Source organism: Pavona decussata, unplaced genomic scaffold (genome assembly GCF_977016875.1).
Source record: "Pavona decussata unplaced genomic scaffold, jaPavDecu1.1 SCAFFOLD_272, whole genome shotgun sequence".
In the NCBI taxonomy this organism is placed as follows: domain Eukaryota; kingdom Metazoa; phylum Cnidaria; class Anthozoa; order Scleractinia; family Agariciidae; genus Pavona; species Pavona decussata.
The window spans coordinates 2,033,434-2,055,000 of record NW_028145674.1 but is presented as its reverse complement, the minus strand read 5'-3'; the positions used below and the strand labels follow the sequence as shown (position 1 = coordinate 2,055,000).

The window sequence follows — 21,567 nt, the reverse complement described above, 5'->3', positions numbered from 1 at the left end:
ATCACGAACTGCCTGTCAAGTCAGAGAAAGGGGAGCGCTTTGTCGAGTTATGTGCCAACAACAACATGGTCATCACAACAACCTTGTTTCCCCATAAAGTTATCCACAAGTACACATGGGTATCACCAGACACCCGAACCAAAGACAAGATCGATCATGTTGCTGTCTGTGGAAAGTTTACAAGATCAGTTTTAGACACTCGCGCATTCCGGGGGGCTGATGTCAAAAGCGACCACCACTTTTTCATTGCAAAGGTTAATTTGCGGCTGTGTAGATCAGGGAAGAAAGTGCCTAAACGAGATCAAGCAAACCATGGATTAGTTCTGAAAGCTAGAGTAAAATCGATGAGAGAAGAGAATTAAAAAAGGAAATGGATTCCACCTGGTCCGAAAGGATTAAAGAAAGGCACATATATGCTTACTCAGCTAAAGACAAGGAGGTGAAGGAACAGCTCAAAAAAGACAAGAATGATTGGGCAGAGAAGATTGCCGAGGGCAACTGACTAACCAAGATGAAATTCAGAAACGATGTAAAGAGCATTTCCTTGAAGTTTTGAATCCCCCAGCACCTGAAGACGCGGGAGAGTTTGATGGGAATTATGGGATCTCTGACCCTGAAATCGCTGTTTACATACAAACAAGGGCAGAAATCTATGCAGCACTCAAAGAGATGAACAATGGAACAGCTAGGGGAGTTGATAGCCTGACCATCGAAATCTAAAAGCAGGCTTGGAAACTTCTTTGGATGTCTTACATTATTTCTTGCGTAAGGTGTGGGAGCAGGAGCCACTTCCCGAGGATTGAAAACGTGGGTTGATAGTGAATTTTTCTAGGAATGGCGATCTAACGGAATGCAGCAATTGGAGGTGCATAACGCTAATGGCAGTGGCAGCAAAAGTTCTGAGCAGAATCGTTATCATACGCGTAGGGGCCGGAGTCAACAGTAATCTGCATCAAGAACAGGCAGGCTTTAGGCAGGGTCGTGGTACAGTAGAGCAAATATTTATACTGCGCAATATCATCGAGCAGTGTATTGAATGGAACTCCAACCTTTATGTATGGTTTGTCAACGAGAAAGCGTTTGACAGAGTAGATCGTGCCACACTCTGGAGGATCATGAGGAGCTACGGCATTCCTGAGAAGAATGTTAGGATGGTAAAAGCTATGTACAATGGAAGTTAGTGTGCTGAAATAGATCGGTCAGACCTGTATGACCGGTTTGAGGTCAAGAACGGCGTTAAACAGGGCTGCTGAATGTCTGGTTTTCTTTTTCTTCTTGTGGTGGACTGGCTGATGAGAAAGACCACCAGGTACGACAACACAGGCATCAGATGGCAATTCAGCAGCTTCCTGGAAGATCGTGACTTTGCTGATCATCTCGAGCAAGAGAGAGCACGATATGTAAAAACGGCAGGCCTCAAAATCAGTACAGCAAAGGCCATGATGATGAGGTGGAACAGCCCCACAGGTGGAAACGTTCAAGTTGATGGAGAAAAATTCGAAGGGTTGTCTAAATTTGTTTATCTAGGAGAAACAGTGACTGAGAAAGGAGGTTCAGAAGAAAACATCAGAAGCCGACTTGGAAAAGCCACAACAGCATTCAATAAGCTCGGAAACGTGGCGTTTGACTAAGAACGACGCGACCACGCTGGATGTATTCCTACATAAGAATTTGAGAAGGCTAATGAGGATCTATTGGCTTATGAAAGTATCCAATGAAGAGATCCGCAACCAGGCTAACATCAGCACCATCAGTGAGCAAATCTATCGGCGGCGCTAGAGGTTCATTGGCCACATTCTTAGAATGGATATTAACCGACACCCCAAGAGAGTATTAACCTGGGCTCCAGAGGGAAGGAGAAGTCGTGGCTAACCAAGAGAGACCTGGCGAAGAACCGGAGCGAAAGAAAAATCAGCCTTGGGTTTTAAATCATAGGCTGAAGCGGCAGTGGTTGCAAGTGACCATGTGGCAAGCATGGCGAAGAAAAATTTCCGGCCCATTTCCCCCCTTGGGGTCACAGATACAAGTCAAGTCACTATACGCTGGTTTTTGGGCTAATTTTCACCCTAATATTACACACAGGGACAACTTCTGTGCCCACCAATACAAGGAAATATTTCTAAGAGGATAAACCCTTTGAGTCCCGGGTGAGTGAATTTTTTTTTTTCAATAAATCTTTGGCACTTAATAGTCTGAACCCCTAAATTGATCTATATCCGGAGATGCCACAAAATATCTGCGGTCTTTTAAAAGATACCGTGGGCTCAGAATAGATGTCACGAGATACACACAACGATTGTTTTTATTCGAACGAGTGCACGAGCTTCAATCTGGGAAATGGGATGGGGATTAAGCCAAAAGTGACAAAATTACGAAGTCGGCATTTTTGTCACTCGATTATGTCCCCAGAGAACTGGGTTTGTCGAAAAATTCACTTGGGACTGATTTTTATGCACAAATCATGAGGTGACAAACAAGTGGCGTTTTAACTCTCACCTTAACCCAAACCCCCTTGGGAATATTTTTTTCACTCTGGTCCCTAGGGGGAAAAATTTTGTTTTTGGGTGACCCGACAAAAATTCATACGGAGGGTGCCGATCGAATTCTAGTGTCTGAATATCTCCTCTGGGACAACTTTTGTACCTTCTAAGGGACGAGATTCAAAGAAATATTCCCAAGAGGGTTAACAAAACACCCAATTTTAGAGAAGGTCACTTTTTTGGATTAAAAAAAAAAATGCTTAAAGGGGGTTTTTCGACACGCTGAGTCGACTGGGACATAAATGGAATGAAAACGCCGACTTCAAACCTTCGTCATTTTTTTTTTTGCCAAAACCCTAAGGGGAAAAATTCGGTTTTCGGAGAAGAAGATGTTGATAATGACGATGATCGTCAACATCATGATGTTGATGATGATGAGGAGGAGGAGGAGGAGGAGACGGTAGACTATTTTTGGTTCCTTATTTTCTCGTCTACCTATGGAGGTTGTATACTTCGATCGAACTGCCACCATCTTGGTTGGTAATGACAAGCGCAACCTGAGAAGAGCGCGAGATATGCCGAGCAGGTATATAAACCGAGATGGCGGCATTTTAATCGAAGCACACGATGTCGACAATCATACGGGGAAATAGAGGACTATGAACTGTCTAAACAGGAGGAGGAGGAGGAGGAGGAAGAGGAGGAAAAAACCAAGCGCTCCAAAGGCAAGGGATGACCTTCGGCATAGATCGAAACAGTCACAACTGTTCAATAAGATCCTTAAACTTGGTGTGATACCTGACGAGTGGAAATTAACATCGTCTCAGTGTTTAAGAAGGGGAACGGAGAGTATCTGGAAATGCAAGAATATTTTAGCATTCTTTCTTCACTCGCTTATGCAGGGTTGGAACTTTCTGCCATCACCCACCAGGGACAGTTCCCTTCTACTAAAAGCTTTAAAAGACAAACTCTATGAATATTATATAAATGCCCTATACAATTTATACGTACCAGATAATCCTCGTGCATGGAAATATATATAAGTCTATAGTAACATGGATCGCACCCTCAATCATCAGCTGACTCGCTGCTTTAACTGTTCTGTTGTTTATGTCTTTTTTTTAATAGGTCCACTAAAATTGGTTAAGCTGCTGTCGTCTCCCTATTTTTTTTTTTGCCAGAAGGCGAAGCAAAAAAGAAAAAAATGAACCAGGAAAAATGAAATGATACTTTCTGAATTCCGATAAATCTTGACGTGATAAGGAGAAGGCGATTGATATCTAAAGTGGTAATAGAGGCTTATAAATCAACAATAGACACAAATGCTAAAAAGATAAATGCCATCAATTGATTATTTGTTGCTGTATAACAAGCTAAGGAATACTGAAAAACATTAAAACGTTAATCGTATAGCATTCAGGCATCCTTATCGGAACATTTGCCATCATAAAATTGCCGCTTTATGAATTAATGGAAGGGGAAGAAAACCCTGAGATTCTTATCGCCTGTTATTTTCGTAACCTTCAAAAAACGTCTGAGAATTTTGGTTTTGAAGGCTGCAGATGAATAGAGCACTGCTCCATTGATTTATCTACAGCGTTATCTGATTACTGTAATTAGGATTTCTTCGCAGTGCGTCTTGTCTCTCCTTTGACGAAAAGCATACATTTGTCTGGAATAACATCGCTATGTTGCTCTACGACTGTATGAGCATGACCATCGTGAGGAGAATTTGTCGATCTCCACTTATTTATCAGCAGTAGAACATTTTCAGGTAGCTAAGGATCTACTGGAGGATCCTGAAAAAAAAATGGCATTTGAGTCATTCAGTCATTCCTTTTAGACCTAATATGACTTCTTATCCATCTATAACTCAGATAGAAACCTCTCCTTATATTCTGTTATGTCTATGACTCCTGTCGTGGTCAGTTTGGCCAGTATTGGATGTCCATTGCGGCTTTGACTGGATACGGAATTTGAGTTGAACGATTTTTGTTTTGCTGAAATTTTGGTAGGAAGATCTCACAGCCCTTCATACAAGGCGGTTTTTCAAGCCAATTCTTTCTCACAGCAAAAAGTTTTTATTCTACCCCGTTGCTCTCGTTGTGCTTCGTTAAATATGCAGCAAAAACTTAGCCATAGCCTCGGCGGATGGGTTTAGATGAACGGTCCTGAAGAAAACGATAAAACTGGACATAACTGTGAAGCTGCTTCGGCGACGTGAGACTAACAGGGCAATTAAAAAAAACGTGCTAATATCCAAGAATGGCGTCACTTGGCGAGAAGGACCAAAAAACAGGAATAGTTTGCTTAAATAGGCAGGTGATGTCCCACGAGACACGGTTGGCATTGACTCGTTTAAAACACCGAGGCGTTACAAACATGTCAGCGTAGCGCACAGCCCAGTTTCGTAGTTATTTAGAGAGTGTGAATATATTTTTCATTCGGACGAGCTTGGTGAGTGACAATGAGAATATCAGGGGGGTAGCGTGATCGAGTGGTTAGGGCGCCGGACTTGAAATCCGGAGGCCCCGGATACAAGTTCCGATCTGACCGCTTGCTGGAGTTGTTTCTCGGTCGCCGCGATTTCAACTTCTCGGCCGCGCTTGTAAATAGCCAGCTCCTCTGTCTCCAGCCGATAGGGATTTTTAACCATATTATTTTCAATTTAAATTATTTGCACGCTGAATCCGCACTTAGGTATGGTACTGGTCTACTCGCTAGTACATTTCTTATGTAGGACACAAAAAGAAGGTATAAATTTTTATGAAAAAAAAAAAAAATCAATATCAACTTGCATTTAATTGAGCCGCATTATAAATAGAAACAAGAGACGTCTCCAAGAAAAATGGTCGGGATGTTGATTTTACATTACATGTCTAGTAGTTCAACTAAGTCATCACCAAAAGCTGTTGAAGTTCTTTCATAATATAAACTTCAAGTAAAATAGACGATCTTCCTTTCTTTTTTCCCACGGCGTGTAATCGCAAACAAATCACATAATTTCTGACATAAGGCCTCAGTTGTGGAGATATAATTTCATCAGCAAATATCCTGCATCAACAATAAAATAAAAATTTATAAAATACGCCCACAGTAAAAAGGATTTGAAAACTGCGGAGGCCATCTGATACTTGAGAACGTGACATGCCTTCAAACTATTGTTGACAGTCATATAACGTTTTCGTGTTTATTTTGATTAAATTGCATTCATTTGCAAACAAACTACTTGCATTGCTATGACATGTGCTATTTACACACCTACAGCAGGAGTTATTCTCGGGGAAATTAAACATAAATTGCTTAAGCAATAAAATCGTTATTTTCGTATGCATATTCTCAAGATTATATATAAAAAGAGGTTTGTCAATAAACTCCTGGAGGGATATGGCTCTATTGTTTAATTTACTAGAATTTAATAGGGACGCATAAATAGTGGTACAGTTAAATTTCTGTTTCATTTTTTCTTTTTCTTTTTTTCTTTTCATGGGAGTCAGAAATAATACCAAAAGGACTTCCTCAGTAGAAGGAGAGATCCAGTCATACAGTGTAATATTAATATCAAGTTTTAGCCAATATCCGTACAGCACACAATATAATGTAAACAATAGGCGGTTAACAAAGAATTTGCTTAGAAATCTTAATGTAGTATAAAAAAAAAAAAAAAAGAAAAAAAAAAAAAAGAAGGAAAGAAAAGAAAGAAACACTTTGGCTAAATAAAACCTAGCTTCAACATCCAGGTCACAATGAGGTGGGCCTGCATCAAAGGTTTATCGAACAAGGGGAAATATTAACAAACTAAACGGTGAAAACTTCATATGAAAACAAAAGAGAAAACCATATGGCAGCTGAAACATGGAACACTTAACGCCCACAACGACCATGAGTGGTATTTGGGAAAGAAATCCAGGTGGCTTGCACCTAATCCAATACTGCAACGCATAAAAGAGATGCCATTTTTAGCTTATATTCGTATTTGGAGAAATCCCACCCAAGATGTATCTGTGTATAGTGGTTGCTCTTTTGTTGCTTGAAGTTTCAAGCTCTCAAGGTAAGTCTCACAAAACACAAAATTCCCCAAAAAAGCCGCGCCTGTGTTAAATGGGCGCTCTAATTACCAGACACTGGAAACATTTTTAATAATACGTTCTCCGCCAAACATGATTCCTGATGTTATGTGTCAGGGATAGCTGTTTTAGGCGGATAGACTGGTCTTGCACTTCTCTTCAAGCTGCTTTCATTGTTAATTTACTCCCTCCATGAAACCAAAAATTTCCTTCAGAACTACCTACTTTACCCTTAAAACAGGCAAAATAAGAAAAAAAAGGCTCAATCAACTGTATTTAAAAGAAATTCGAAGCCCCCTGTTAATTTTTCTTACATGGCGAGGGAGTGGCTAAGACAAGCAATTCGAATACACACTAGATAATCATTCAAGTATATACCAAATTTGTATAAAAAAAAGCATGTAAAACGTCTACTACCGGGTATATCCAAAAAGAAGATTGATGGAATAAGAGTGAGGGAATATGTTAAGCCTGGTGAATAAATGAAAATGATTTATTATTCAGTAAGTGAAACAGGAATACTTGGAAACAAATCGGAGTGCTCCTATGAGGAGTCGAACGCAATACCTCTAGCTCTACCACTGAGCTACAGGAGACTCGTGGAAGCTAAGGCCATTAAACCAGGTTCATGGGACAAACAATACATAGTAAATACACCATTCTCAACACTGATGATGTAAGAGGGCTTCATCAACCGAGCTCCAGTAATAATCACTTTAACAGTTATACAATTAGTGATGCACATCTAGTTTCTCATGTTGGCATGGAATCAAAAGTGTATCATTTATTTTGCTGCGTTTGAATTCTCAAGGTTGTGGAAGGAAGTCGTTTTCTTCCAGGGTTGTAAATGGTGAAAATGCCCCTCCAAACTCCTGGCCTTGGCAAGTTTCTCTCAGATTCAACGGCAACCACTTCTGTGGAGGATCACTCATAGGAAGGGACTTGGTTCTCACTGCAGCCCACTGCTTCCTCCGTATCACTGGCACGAATCTTCGCAAAGTCACAATCGTTGTGGGTATGTCTTTGTTAAAAATTTTGAGGATATTTCAATAAAACATGTGAGCTAGCCACACAACTTTCCTCCAACACATTCGTAGTTTACCAAAAGAAAAACCGCTTTATCTGTACAGATAGAAACCATCAAATTCCCATAAAAGGTAGAAACGTGCTTTAACGAGCAGGAGCTAATATTCCTGACCGATCGATAATTCAAACCATTTTCGTCATAGGAATCCCTATTTGCCAACTTCACAAGAGTGTTTATATAAACTTTGCAATCGTTTCCTTCTCCTCTAAACTTTGGAAGGCCTTAAAAAAATTCATTCAATGAATGGCCCTCAAAAGCAGACGTCAAGCAATATTTCAAACGTTTAAAAAAAACCTTTATTTATGGCCATGCATGAAAGGCGACTACATGTGGTTCGAGTATTATTATATCAGTGCCCACAATGATTTTGCATCCTTTCTATCACTTCCTTTGTCAATATTCTGTGAAACACAAATTATCTTTCATTTTATAATCATTGTCCTTCACGTATCAATGTTCTTCTCTTCATTCCACAGGCGCACACCGTCTAAAAGGAAAAACATCCGTCCAGAAGACCTTCCGTCTGCGAAAGCTCACCAAAAATAGAAGTTTTGTTCCAAGCACGGTCAGGAATGATATTGCCCTCATTCAACTCCGTGGGAAAATTAAGTCAAGTAAAAAGGTGAACACTGTGTGTTTGCCAAAAGGTGGCAGCATGGCCAGACCAGGAACACAGTGCTTCATTACAGGTACATAAATCAATGTATGTGTTTAACAATGTAACAATGACGCCCGGATGGCCGCGTAATAAACCAGATTTAACTATGAAAAGAACTACACTTTATTCAGCCGCCATGACACCTGGAAAGCATGGCCCGCACAAAGCCCCATGATCCTTTGCACGTTTACAGAATCCGAGAACTTCCGCTAACACAACTTCCGGTAGACAATACAGTCGGACCTCTATTAAGCGGCCACCTATTAAGCGGCCACCCTCCATTAAGCGGCCACTTTCCAAAGTCCCGAATTATTATTTTGTCAGTAAAGTGCTGTATTCGATACCTCTATTCAACGGCCAACCTCTATTAAGCGGCCAGTTTTCAAAGTCCCCAGGGTGGCCGCTTAATAGAGATCCGACTGTACCATCGATACATTACAAATAATCTCCAACTTAGACTCACTGCGTGAGATAGACAGAAATTCGTGAACAATGCGTTCTTATTATTTCATTTCTTGGCATTCTTAGCTGCCTTTTTATCATGTTATTACACAGAAAACCATTCATTGGTACAGTACCCTCTCGCAGAACACAAAGCCTGTACTGAATAGGTTTAAAGCATAGCCTTCTTTAGGCTACCATTATAATGTGGTTGTGTCTTCCTGGCCGTATGCTTTTGATGCATGCACATTAAATGCGGCTTAGCCTTTTTATTTATTTATTTATTTATTTATTTATTTATTTATTTATTTATTTATTTATTTATTTATTATTTAGGTTGGGGACGAACTGTAAATCAAGGGCCTCTGGCTGACGTTCTCCAGCAGGCCCAGATACCTGTTGCTTCTCAAAAAGACTGCAGTAAAAAAAATAAACCAATACTTCCGGTCATTGAAAAAGAAATGATATGTGCAGGGGGTAGAGGCAAAGGTGGATGTCAGGTAAACAAAAATAAAACCACAATGTCTAAAATCTAGACAGTTTCAGTTAACTTCAGAGTAAGCGTCAATTTTTCCTTGATCAGTAGTGTCAAACGATAGTTCATTAAATGCTTCCCAAAGGGGAAATCACATCGATTGTGTACAGTAAAAGATTGCAGTTCGTATCGTTTGCGCGAACGGGATCATTTTGAATACAGGAACTTAGGCCTGATCGTTTATCGCTAGGAATGAATTTTGGAATTCTTCAACAAGTTCCCATTAATAAAATCGTACAAGGATTAAATTTTAACTTTTGCTTGCCATCATCAGGTTGTCACAGAAGGATATGGACAAAGTTAAACGGGCGTCATACTAAATGCAGATTCCAGACAAAATACCGGAAATATCTTATCCACGATCACGCAATGTATAACAAATGTAGTTTCCTTTACGGCAAATTTTTAGCGCCGTTAATTCTACAGACTGCACGTATAAACAAAAAGTAGTCCATGAAATCTATCAAGCAAAATCACCTTAAGATCTCGGTGACAGCTTCGAATGTACTAGAATGGAAGTCTAGCTTCAAAAATGGTTGTAACGGTCGATTAATCATTTCTGACTCGAAACGAAATTTTACTTTTGTTCCTTACTTGATAAACAAACTGTAAAATGACAGATTCATCCTTGTGAAATTTTACTGTTTCCTTTGAAACAGTCGAAAACGGGCTTCCAATCGTTTAGCTAGGCGACGAAAAACGTTGCATATCCGTCAAAATCCGTCATATCAGCTAGACCGTAGGCCATCAATCAAATTATCGCAATTTAAACTTCCATGACTTTAACCTGTGTGATTACGGCAGACATGAGTCGAAATAAAACTAAAATAAGCTCAAATTTTTCTTTTCAGCACAAAGCTAGCATATAAACATTTAGTTCGTTAACTTCCCTGAACAAACAATGACATGTCTAAAGGAACCCATTACCTTGTGGTTTGGTTTCTTGCATGCCCTCATCCTTGCTTGGCTTTCGCTTGTCTCTTTAATACAGTTTTCGAAAGGTTTCTGAATGAATCTTGGTCCTCGTTTGTCGGTGACCGCGCATAAATTATGGAAAATGACTGCCGCACGCAGACAAATTACAACGAATTCTTTTATCGTGTTTTATTCCTGATCAATACGCAGCCCCCCGTGTAAACTGACAGCGAAGTGTAAAAATCCAAACTGTATACAGGCTGCAACATGGAATGTTATGTTGGTGATAAAATGGGTGCGCGCAAACAGTCTTATGTTAAATGGTACCAAGATAGAATGATTAATCGTCATAGCAACGCCAGCACTTAGCCAAATTCAACTTCGAATATGAACTTATGAAACATATATTTGAAGAGCGGAGACAATTTAAACTGCGAGGGTCTATTATTTTCTGTCTATTACTTTTCTGTCAACTGACGGATCACACACACAGGATAACACTAGCATCGCTAAATTGCTGAGACACTCATTCATTCCTTCCTTCATTATTAACAGAATTGGCTTTTGTAAAAGTTTACTTATGGTTTATAATAACCCGCCAGTCAACTGGATATGCTGAGTACAGAATGATGCTACCAAACTCATTTCCAAAGAGCATGAATTTTGACCATTGCTCCCTTTTTTTTACATATTGGCTGTCCATTAGTTTCAGGATTAAGTTTAAGTTTTTGTTAATTTCCTTTAACGCCATACATAGTTTAACAACCAAGATAAATTTTACATCTTCAACTGGCATAAGGTATCACCTTCGGTCTATCAATGAATTACTGTTTTAACAGTAAACTTTATCTTTTCCGTGTAGGTGCTATTGCATACTTGGAGGCCGATGATTCATGATCGTAGTCCCTGAATTATGGAACTCTCTCCTGTCAGGAATGCGACAACTGTTGTATAACTTCTGAAGACTTCTCATGATTTCGCCTTCCCGTTCATAGACCTTCTAATCTTATTTACTTTAATTCTGCTGCAAACAAGGATGATGTTTAAGTAAAGAACAGCTGTTCGTCCTTAACATTGTTTCCTGAATTTTCGCTCTCATTAATCTACACAGGGGGATAGTGGAGGACCTTTGGTCTGCAAAGAACGTGGAAGATATGTGGTGCGAGGTATCGTGAGCTGGGGGAATCCCATGTGCAAAACTGATTTTTTCACAGTGTTCGCTCGAGTGAGCAACTACATTAAATGGATCAACGACAACAAGCCGTAATGAAAGTTTCACATTTTGAAAGTCAAGGTACGATTGATTGACTGTTTTCTACATATAGAGTGTTTCATTCATATGACTACTGGCCATATTGGTTTACTGAAACAAAAGAAAGTATTTGCATAAAAAAAAGAGTTCAATTCCCAGAGGTTTAGTTTGGGACACCAACAGGCCGTTGTGACGTCATGTGAAAACACTATATAAATTAAAACAACAACAACAACAACAACAACGACAACAACAAAAAAACAACAACAACAACAACAACAGAAAATAACAACACCTTTCTTTTATCATAGGACTGAAAAATACTCAAATCTCATTGGATAGATGTTAAAAAGGCTAATTCCAGAAGCTCTCCTAACATCATTCTACCTGCTTTCCGTTGCCTGACATAATGAAAACTTATTTTTTAAAATTACACTGAGGCGAGCACAGTCACTATTTTTTTTCTGCGTTTGAGTCAACAGGATGAATGGGAAATCGTCTGCCAAATCGTTTGAGTGTTCGTGAAGTTTAGCACTTACTTTTCGCTAATTCTAACTTTACTAGTTAAAACATCACGATAATGCGTGATTAACCACCAAAATGATAACCATGATATACTTCCGTCATCTGCTAACAGTCCTTCAAATTTTTAGCGCAATCGACTTCAGCATCAAGAGATTTGAAGGTTTCGGAATACACTTTTACCTCAAGAACTTGTTTCATGATTTTATTCATAGCCAAAGGCCATTTGCAGTGGAGAGGGGGGAGGGGCGTTCCAAAATATCCATATATATATATAACTCCGAGACTTTCAAAGCTAGAGACAATGACACTTCTATGACGTCATGTGAAGTAGAAATTACATGATGATTTCTAAATGGTGGCCATTTGGTATTACCATCTCGGCTCTCTTAATTTCCTCAAAAACTCCCGCATCAGGAAAGTGACAAAATTAACACGCGAATGATAAACCGCAGACATAAAAGATAAGCCGCAAGTGCAACGAACTTCAAGTTCGATACCGAGAATACGAACGAATACGGTCTATTCAATACAAATACAAACTCAATCGATTTCCAATACTAATTGAATTGAACATTTTAATGATTATTTATTTATTTATTCTATTTTATTCTATTCGAAGGTTGAAAGTGGAAATGAACATGGACATGAACATGAACAGTAGTTTAGTCAAAGCTCACAATAAAGAGTTGAACATGAAACATGTTGGTTTGTTTGTTTTATGATGTTTGAAATGGACGACATAAGATAATCAAAATTGTTTGAAACTCGTATGGAGTTCCATTTCCCCTAAAATTCGATGTTTATTTCTTTCATTCTACTTCTTGCATTTCAGACTACATTGTACAGTTCAACATTCAACTTTACATTTGTGACATTATATTGTACTTTTCATTTTCAACATCCATTCGGCATAACCACACACATTTTACACTCGATTTTTCACTTTGAACAATATACCTTACTCATTTGACATACTTGATATTTTGTCGTCTCGATTTTTCAACATGCAACTTTTCGTATTCGGCTCTATTCGACATCCAACCGCAATCCAGGGAAGGGTAACACCGTGAGTGCACATAATCCTCACCCTCTCCCTAGATTACAGCGCTCCACTGCCTTTCCTTTAACCCTTAAAAAGGTGCCAAATAACTTGATCAGTTCGTTCGATCTGCCTTGCAATGACAGAAAACAGGATATGATCGTAAATTAAAACGACAAAACTCTGAAACATCTCGCTATATAGTAATAGACCCACCCAACAACAGACCCAATTGGCATTGAAAGAGTGAGCTAGAGATGTTAAAGCCCATTCCAACTTTGTCGTAAAGCCATTTCACAATATCCTGTGTATTCTACAGAAGGCAGGAAAGAGTATGGAGCATGGCAGGGAGGGGAATGAGAGAGGCTAAAGAGGCGAAACATCCCATGTGGATTAAAACTTCTGTGGGTTAGGGAAGAAAAAATACAAGTTCTTTTACTTTTGACCAGCAAGCTAACGCCAACGTTGCCTATTTTTAAGCAACCTGTTGTTAACGTTTGTACAACCGGATGTTAGCAATTGAAACGGAGGATTATATGGAAATGCCGAAATAATCAGATGCCACGCTGGTCTCTAGGTATCTAGAATAGTTTTCTGCTCTTTTTCCTCTGCAGTTGTGTCCGCTCGATGAACGTGATACGTGTCTTGGTGCAAAGGTCATGAACGCTAGAGGGTGGTACAATATTGATTGTCCGGGCCCTACCCCGTGACCCCGGTATCGTGACATTGTGGCACACAATACAACAAAACTCCTAAAAAATACTTCAATAACTGAAAAAACAGATGAACGACAGATCGGATTGAAGACATAAAAATCCTATTTGTAGACAAATATTCCTTTTTTTACGCTGAGTCAGTTGCCAGGGCTTCCACTTGTGCCCTTGAAAACCACAAAACTTGCATAATGAATGAACGTCCCAACAAGATGCAACTTGAGCGGTCCGAAATAATACGTTCACAATAAATCTGACCTCGATCTTAACGAAATGACATCTTTTATAAAAGAAAACTGTTTATTTTTTTTAGTTTTACTAGTTCTTTATTTTCAGAATTTTCAGAAAACGTGTTTTAAGTTAATGCAATAAGATTAAACTTTGTACCCTATAATGTGGGTGTCAGTAAAACGCGGGGTCGGGGTCATTTTTTTATATTTTTTTATTTTATTTTTTCCCTTTTTTTTTTCAACATCACACGTCATTTGCTAGTCAAATAAGGATTAAAGCCAATATAAAAAAGTTAAGTCTCTAAAGCTTACTAGCTTAGGATAGGTCATCGGTGACAACACTCGATGCAGTTCCGTATTCTGGCGGACATTGGTTCCGTGAATTGACAAACTTTTTTTCTTCTAAGAAACGCAATGAGGCAAAAATTCAAAGGTACAAGACAATACATTTCCTTGAACTAACAGATTCTTGAACTAGAATGTGCATGAACTTACTATGAACTTTCCATACATTTGTCTGTAAAGCAAACCAGCCGTGAACTGCTACTAAAATTAGTTCGCGGGAAAAAAACACAGGAAAATGTATGGAAAGTTCAAAACACGACTGGACGCTTTCTGGCACAGCCTCCAATTTTTTTTTCTTGAAATCCTTTTCCTAATGCCAAAAGTTTCCAATTCATGAATTTTTCAGCAGCAATGTTTTATAAAAATTATTTGACATCGGATTTCCATTTCAAGCCTGTTTGCCAACGCCTATTTACATGTCAGTTTTGATGTCGGCAATGGGTCGCAATGAGATTTCAGAGTTCTCGTAGAAATTTCCCTAGTTCACTGACGGTATAAAACTATTAATTTTTCTTTACGTTACAGCACAAGTATTTCAAGAATACAAATTGTTTCTCAAGTATTTTGAATATTTTTTTGTCAGTTAATGCGTCTTTTTCGGAAAGATTTCCAGAGAAATGTTCTACATTCCATTCAAATGCCGAGCTTTATTTACAAAGGAATTCGAACGCATGTTTATTTCATTCTCGGAAATAATAGTCACGCGTGACATGGATTGACTGTAACAAACGACACGATCATGGAAGGCGGCGGGGGTGTTCATAGTAAGTTCATGCACATTCTAGTTCACGAATTTGTTAGTTCAAGGAAATATATTGTCTCGTACCTTCTATTTTTTGCCTCATTTCGTTTCTTGGAAGAATAAAAGGTAGTCAATTCACGGAACCAATGTTCGCCAGAATACGGAACTGTATCGAGTGTTGTCACCGATGACTTATCCTAAGATAGTAAGCTTTAGAGACTTAACTTTTTTATATTGGCTTTAATCCTTATTTTACCCACAAATGACCTGTGATGTTGAAAAAAAAAAAAAAAAAAAAAAAAAAAAAAGAAAAAGAAAAAGAAAACAAAATTAAAAAAAAAATGACCCCGACCCCGACCCCGACCCCGACCCCGACCCTGACCCCGGCCCCGGCCCCGGCCCCGGCCCCGACCCCGCGTTTTACTGACACCCCTATAATGTCGGGAAGTCTCGCCGACATAGCATGCGTTGTTTACAGATTCAGGTGTGCAGGCTGCGGTGCCTGCTTTGTCGGCGAGACTTCCCGACACATTTGCACGCGCATAAATGAGCACTTAAATACCGATAAGGCCTCTCACATTTTTAAGCACCTACAGGATTCACCTAGTTGTCGGACACTTTGTTCGAGCGAGTGCTTTGTTGTCCGTATAGATCAAGCAACAACACGGACACAATTAAAAATCAAGGAGGCAGTGCATATTCACTGGGAGAAACCCGGCTCCCTAAATCAACAATTGTTTCATGTAAATCTTAATCTTTCTTTGGAATTAGTTGTATCATACCATTGTCATTCTAATTTTCCGCTATATATTGATCATCATTGTAATTCCATCCGTAAACTGACGATGGCACGGGAGTTGTCGAAACATGTCTTTAAAATTTAAAAGTCTTGTTCTCTTCATCAAGATTATCACTAAATTGCTGCTTTTACGTCCTGATATTCAATAGCATTTTAAAGTGCTGGCTGTCTAATGGATCAGTTGTCCTCATGGGTTTTCACATCCTGTCATTCTGTTCATCTAATATCTGCGCTTATGATGATTGTTCATGTAATATGTCAAAAACGAGGGCGAGTGCTTTATCACGGGTTCCAAATACTGAGAAACAGATGAAAGCACGAGGCCGCAGGCCGAGTGCTTTCATCTGTTTCGAGGTATTTGGAACCCGTGATAAAGCACGAAGCCCGAGTTTTTGACATGTCTTCTCAAATGAAACAATAAGAAATTAATCTCATTAAAATGCAAATGTTTGATCTCAGATGAAAAACATGTTTCATCTCAGATGAAAACCTGGTGGTGTTTCATCTGGTGTTTCATTGGGGTATCAAGATTCATCCACCTGACCGAAATGGAGGTCATTTATTGGCTTTTGACTGCATGAATTATTAATGAGTTTGAGAATGCATGGTACAAGTGGTTTTGTCTAGATACCTTATCTGCCGTCGTAGTATTGGTTTAGACTTAATTCTGCTCTTATATGATGTCCAACAGTATTTTAAAGCGCTGGCTGTCTAATAGTTCAGATGGCCTCCTGGGTTTGAATATCCTATGTTTTGTGGGTTTATTTAAAGATTTTATTAGTCTTTTTTTATTAAAAAAAAAAAAAAAAACGTTTCGTAGTAAGGACCCGTAAAGAAGTTTACAGGCGAAATAGAACGAAAGTTAAACCGAATAAGTGCATTTAGACCAATATTTAGGCAATAAATGCAAGGAAACGGTGGTTTGTTTCAGTAATATTTCGATATAAATTCTATATCATCGTCAGACTAGGTGACAATGCGGTAGCTAAAGTTTAAATACTAAAAGGGTGGTAAATTAGCATCAATAGGCACGTGAGAATGAAATAAGTACAAAACAAAAAGAGAAAAACTGTCATGAGAATAAGCAGAGTTCTCTGCTGGCCTTCAAGCCATTGTTCAAGGATGGCGATGAACGTTTTATGTGATAGGCTTCTTTGTATAGAAGGAGGTTCCAATCGTCGTCACTGTCAATTATCTTTGTGTTGCTACGCACGGTTTCGGTGAAAAATTCTTTGGTGGTCGTAGAAGGTGGGCCGGTCTTATTGGAGAAAATGTCTGGTAAATTATACAGGTCTTGAATGTGTTTCTATTTATTCGCACACAAGAACACGCGCTCACGGATAAAGAAAGTGCTATATACAAACATCTTCGACAATGTGATAATATCCAACACATTCAAGACCTGTATAATTTACCAGACATTTTCTCCAATAAGACCGGCCCACCTTCTACGTTCATCGCCATCCTTGAACAATGGCTTGAAGGCCAGCAGAGAACTCTGCTTATTCTCATGACAGTTTTTCTCTTTTTGTTTTGTACTTATTTCATTCTCACGTGCCTATTGATGCTAATTTACCACCCTTTTAGTATTTAAACTTTAGCTACCGCATTGTCACCTAGTCTGACGATGATATAGAATTTATATCGAAATATTACTGAAACAAACCACCGTTTCCTTGCATTTATTGCCTAAATATTGGTCTAAATGCATTTATTCGGTTTAACTTTCGTTCTATTTCTCCTGAAATTATCAGCCGCCAATGGTTTAACTTTACATGCAAAATGTGAGATAAATCGCTGAGATGCAGTCGCCACCGGCTTTCAATTTTAGTTCGAAATTCACGGACAATTACTCTTATTAGCGTCTGAGATTAAAGTGTTCTTTCTTTAAGATGGAGTTAATTATCGGTGGGACACATTTATTGAGAATTCTAGGTTTGGTGAACCGATCACCTTCAGAACTTGAAAATCCAGTCAACAAAATTAGGTACTCGTAGGAAGAGAGTTATAATATTGGGACTGAAAAAAAGCTCAGTATTATGTCTGTTTCGTAGATTGCTTTATTAATTCAAGTCGCATTGGGTACGTTCACTGCTCATTCTTATAGCAACGAGACCGTTGAATGTAGTTAAAGCGTTTGAGTATTTCATGATACAGATTATCACTGCTTTTTTTTTTTTCCTGTTTTTGGGTGAATGTAAATCACTGATATTTTGCTTTCTGAAGTTGCAGTCGATTTTTTTCCCAAACATTTGCCTTTGGACGAGGCCTAGTATTTATGCAGGTGTGGTGTAGGATTTTTTCTTCAATTTGTTGTCATCATTTTATATTTCAAGCATTCAAGGATGTTTGTTGAAATACCTTTTTGCCGTCATAGCTATTATTAGTTTAGACTTAATTCTGCTTTTGTGGTATGATGTTCGATAGCATTTTGAAGTGCTGGCTGTCTAATGGATCAGTTGTCCTCATGGGTTTTCACATCCTGTCATTCTGTTCATCTAATATCTGCGCTTATGATGATTGTTCATTGCATGGTACAAGTGGTTTTGTCTAGATACCTTATCTGCCGTCATATTATTGGTTTAAACTTAATTCTGCTCTTATATGATATCCAACGGTAGTTTAAAGAGATGGCTGTCTAATAGCTCAGATGGCCTCCTGGGTTTGAATATCCTATGTTTTGTGGGTTTATTTTAAGTTTTTCATTAGTCTATTTTTATTATTATTTAAAAAAAAAACCTTTCGTTGTAAGGACCCGTAAAGAAGTATACATGCAAAATGTGAGATAAATCGCTGAGATGCAGTCGTCCCCGACTTTTAAATTTAGTTCGAAGTTCACGGACTATTGCTCTAATTAGCGTCTGAGATTAAAGTGTTCTTTCTTTAAGATGGAGTTAATTATTGTTGAGACACATATATTGAGAATTTAGGTTTGGTGAAAATCACCTTCAGAACTTGAAAATCCAGTCAGCAAAACACTACCTACAGGCAGAGAGTTATAATACTGGGACTGGAAAAAAACCCAGTATTATGTCTGTTTTCTAGATTGCTTTATTAATTCAAGTCGCATTGGGTACGTTTGTTTTCGAACACGTCCACTGTTTATTCTTACAGCAATAAGGCCGTTGAATGTAGTTAAAGCGCTTGAGTATTTCATGATACAGATTATCACTGATTTTTTTCCTGTTTTGTGGGTGCATGCATATATTTTGCTCTCTGAAATTGTAGTCGATTTTTTCCCCCATAAAGTTTGCCTTTGGACGAGGCCTAGTATTTATGCAGGTGTGGTGTAGGATTTTTTCTTCAATTGGTGGTCATCATCTAATATTTCAGGCATTCAAGGATGTTTGTTGAAATACCTTTTTGCCGTCATAGCTATTATTAGTTTAGACTTAATTCTGCTTTTGCGGTATGATGTTCGATAGCATTTTAAAGTGCTGGCTGTCTAATAGATCAGTTGTCCTCATGGGTTTTCACATCCTGTCATTCTGTTCATCTAATATCTGCGCTTATGATGATTGTTCATTGCATGGTACAAGTGTTCTTTGTCCAGATACTTTATCTGCCGTCATATTATTGGTTTAGACTTAATTCTGCTCTTATATGATATCCAGCAGTATTTTAAAGAGATGGCTGTCTAATAGTTCAGATGTCCTCCTGGGTTTGAATATCCTATGTTTTGTAGATTTATTTTAAGGTTTTCATTAGTCTTTTTTTATTACAAGTTCTCATGCGGGTTGTTTACCAATGGGATGGCAACTTACAAGTGCGGCTGAACGGATTAAGAATAAATGAGGTTTGTTTAACAGTGCGTGCCATTCTATTCTGAAGAAAGAAAGATGGTTGTCTATCTAAACTCGGGCCTCTTATTTATTCTTCTTTTCGATATTATAACCTCACACTTGTATCGAAAGCAAAACAGTAATTTCTCGAAAACAATTAAACAAGTTTTCCTATGCGGATTTACAAGCCTGCAAAGGTGTTACACGGAATCATGTGAAAGCGTGTAAGAACGTTTGGGAGGAGTTCTCCAAAAAGGCGAACGGGTTTATTGAATTAAATAAGTAGACAGAACTGCCATGTTTAAAGAACCAACGAGGCTGTAAAATCCAATCGCCTCCCCTTCCCCCGGCCCCACTTCCCGCCTATAAAATAATAATAATAAGAATAATAATAATAAATAAATAAATAAATAAATAAATAAATAAATAAATAAATAAATAAATAAATAAATAGAGTACCATAGCTGCTTACACCTTAGAGACCTCAAGTGCAAAGCATCAATTCGTGCCTTCTCTTGTTCTTATGTCTTTAGCCTTTCTCCCAGTACACCAGTTAAAAAATTCAGCTGAAAAAAAAAAAAAAAAGACTTTCGGGTTCTTTTCAATTCCGTCCTAAGAGGTTAAATAGGGTAACACTTTATCGGAAGTTTTCGCTTAATAGAATCAGGTGCAACGATCTATATGTTGTAATGAGCGAATTTAATGAGCGAAATCTTTTTAACGCTTAGCACTATTGGAAAAAATATATCTATATATATGCAAACCGCAACACTGCGTGAAAACGTTATCCAAACTACTGACTCTTTAATATTTCAGTCCTTTCAAATGAAATTTGTTCCCTTGCTGAAACTTTCATTTAGCATTTTAAACTTCCTGCTGAAACAACATGCAATGTTTACTGCTTATGGTACACATTTATTCCTCTTTTGTTTTTTTCATAAGCTTTAATAATTCGGCTATAATGCATGATTTGCCTTTTATTTTCTTGTTTGTTATATTTAATTGATCTACTCTACTGTTACCAATGTTCGCTTTCATTTCATGAATAAACTAAAAGCAGCACAAAAAGATTAGATTAAATATTTCAATTTTTTTAAATATTTAGGAAAAAAAAACCGGCTGCAATGACGTGGAACAACGTGCGAAGCAGGGAATGACGCATAAAGCGCCGACGAAATTGCTGTCGCCAAAAGCGTGTTTGAAGATCGGGCAATGGAATGTAAGGACAATGTTTGAGACTGGTAGATGTGCCCAGGTGATCAGGTATGGTATTAGTATCCTGGGAGTAGGTGAAATAAGATTGAACTCTTCTGGGAAAATGAGGGTAGCTACAGGCGAAACTGTGCTATACTCAGGAATGGAAGAAGGTGGAAATCATGAGAAAGGAGTTGGCTTCATTCTGTCCAAAGAAGCTGCACAATGTCTGCTGGAATGGGAACCAGTGTCTAAGAGGATAATCAGAGCCAGGTTCAACTCCAGGTAGCAACAGGTTACCATCTTGCAATGCTACGCCCCAACAAATGAGGCAACGGAGGAGGCGAAGGATGATTTCTACGACCAGCTACAGATGGGTTTGGAGCAGGTGCCATGCAGAGATGTGAAGATCGTTATGGGAGATATGAATGCTAAGGTGGGGATAGACAATACAGGCAGGGAGGAGGTGATGGGTAAGCATGGAGCGAGAGCTGAGATGGATGAAAATGGTGAGAGATTGGCAGACTTCTCTCAGGCAAATGAACTTGTAATCGGTGGAACGCAGTTCCCCATAAGGAGTGTCACAAGCGGACATGGAGGTCTCCTGACGCTGGTATTGTGAATCAGATCGACCACCTGGCATTTAGCAAAAGATGAAGGAGCTCCCTGCTGGACGTTCGCGCGATGCGCGGGGCAGACGTTGGGTGGGACCACCACCTGTTGATGACAAAAGTCAGGCTAAGGATTGCCAAAGTGAGAAAGG

The 21,567-nt window shown here is 38.7% G+C and overlaps 3 protein-coding genes across 3 annotated transcripts in view; all 3 read left to right on the top strand.

Moving 5' to 3' along the window:
* LOC146455678 (CAAX prenyl protease 1 homolog) overlaps positions 1-21,567 on the top strand; it is a 276,576-nt gene that overhangs the window by 18,299 nt on the left and 236,710 nt on the right. The gene's annotated exons all lie outside the window — the stretch shown is intronic.
* LOC146455691 (chymotrypsinogen B-like) lies at positions 6,381-12,660 on the top strand. The gene is made up of 6 exons (XM_085093991.1): positions 6,381-6,531; positions 7,359-7,562; positions 8,111-8,323; positions 9,070-9,233; positions 11,295-11,477; positions 12,580-12,660. The coding sequence occupies exons 1-5, from the start codon at positions 6,477-6,479 to the stop codon at positions 11,448-11,450; spliced, it is 792 nt and encodes a 263-aa protein (XP_084950117.1). The 5' UTR covers positions 6,381-6,476; the 3' UTR covers positions 11,451-11,477; positions 12,580-12,660.
* On the top strand, positions 20,764-21,093 carry LOC146455690 (uncharacterized). The gene has a single exon (XM_085094089.1). It carries the CDS (start codon positions 20,764-20,766, stop codon positions 21,091-21,093), a length of 330 nt encoding a protein of 109 aa, XP_084950215.1.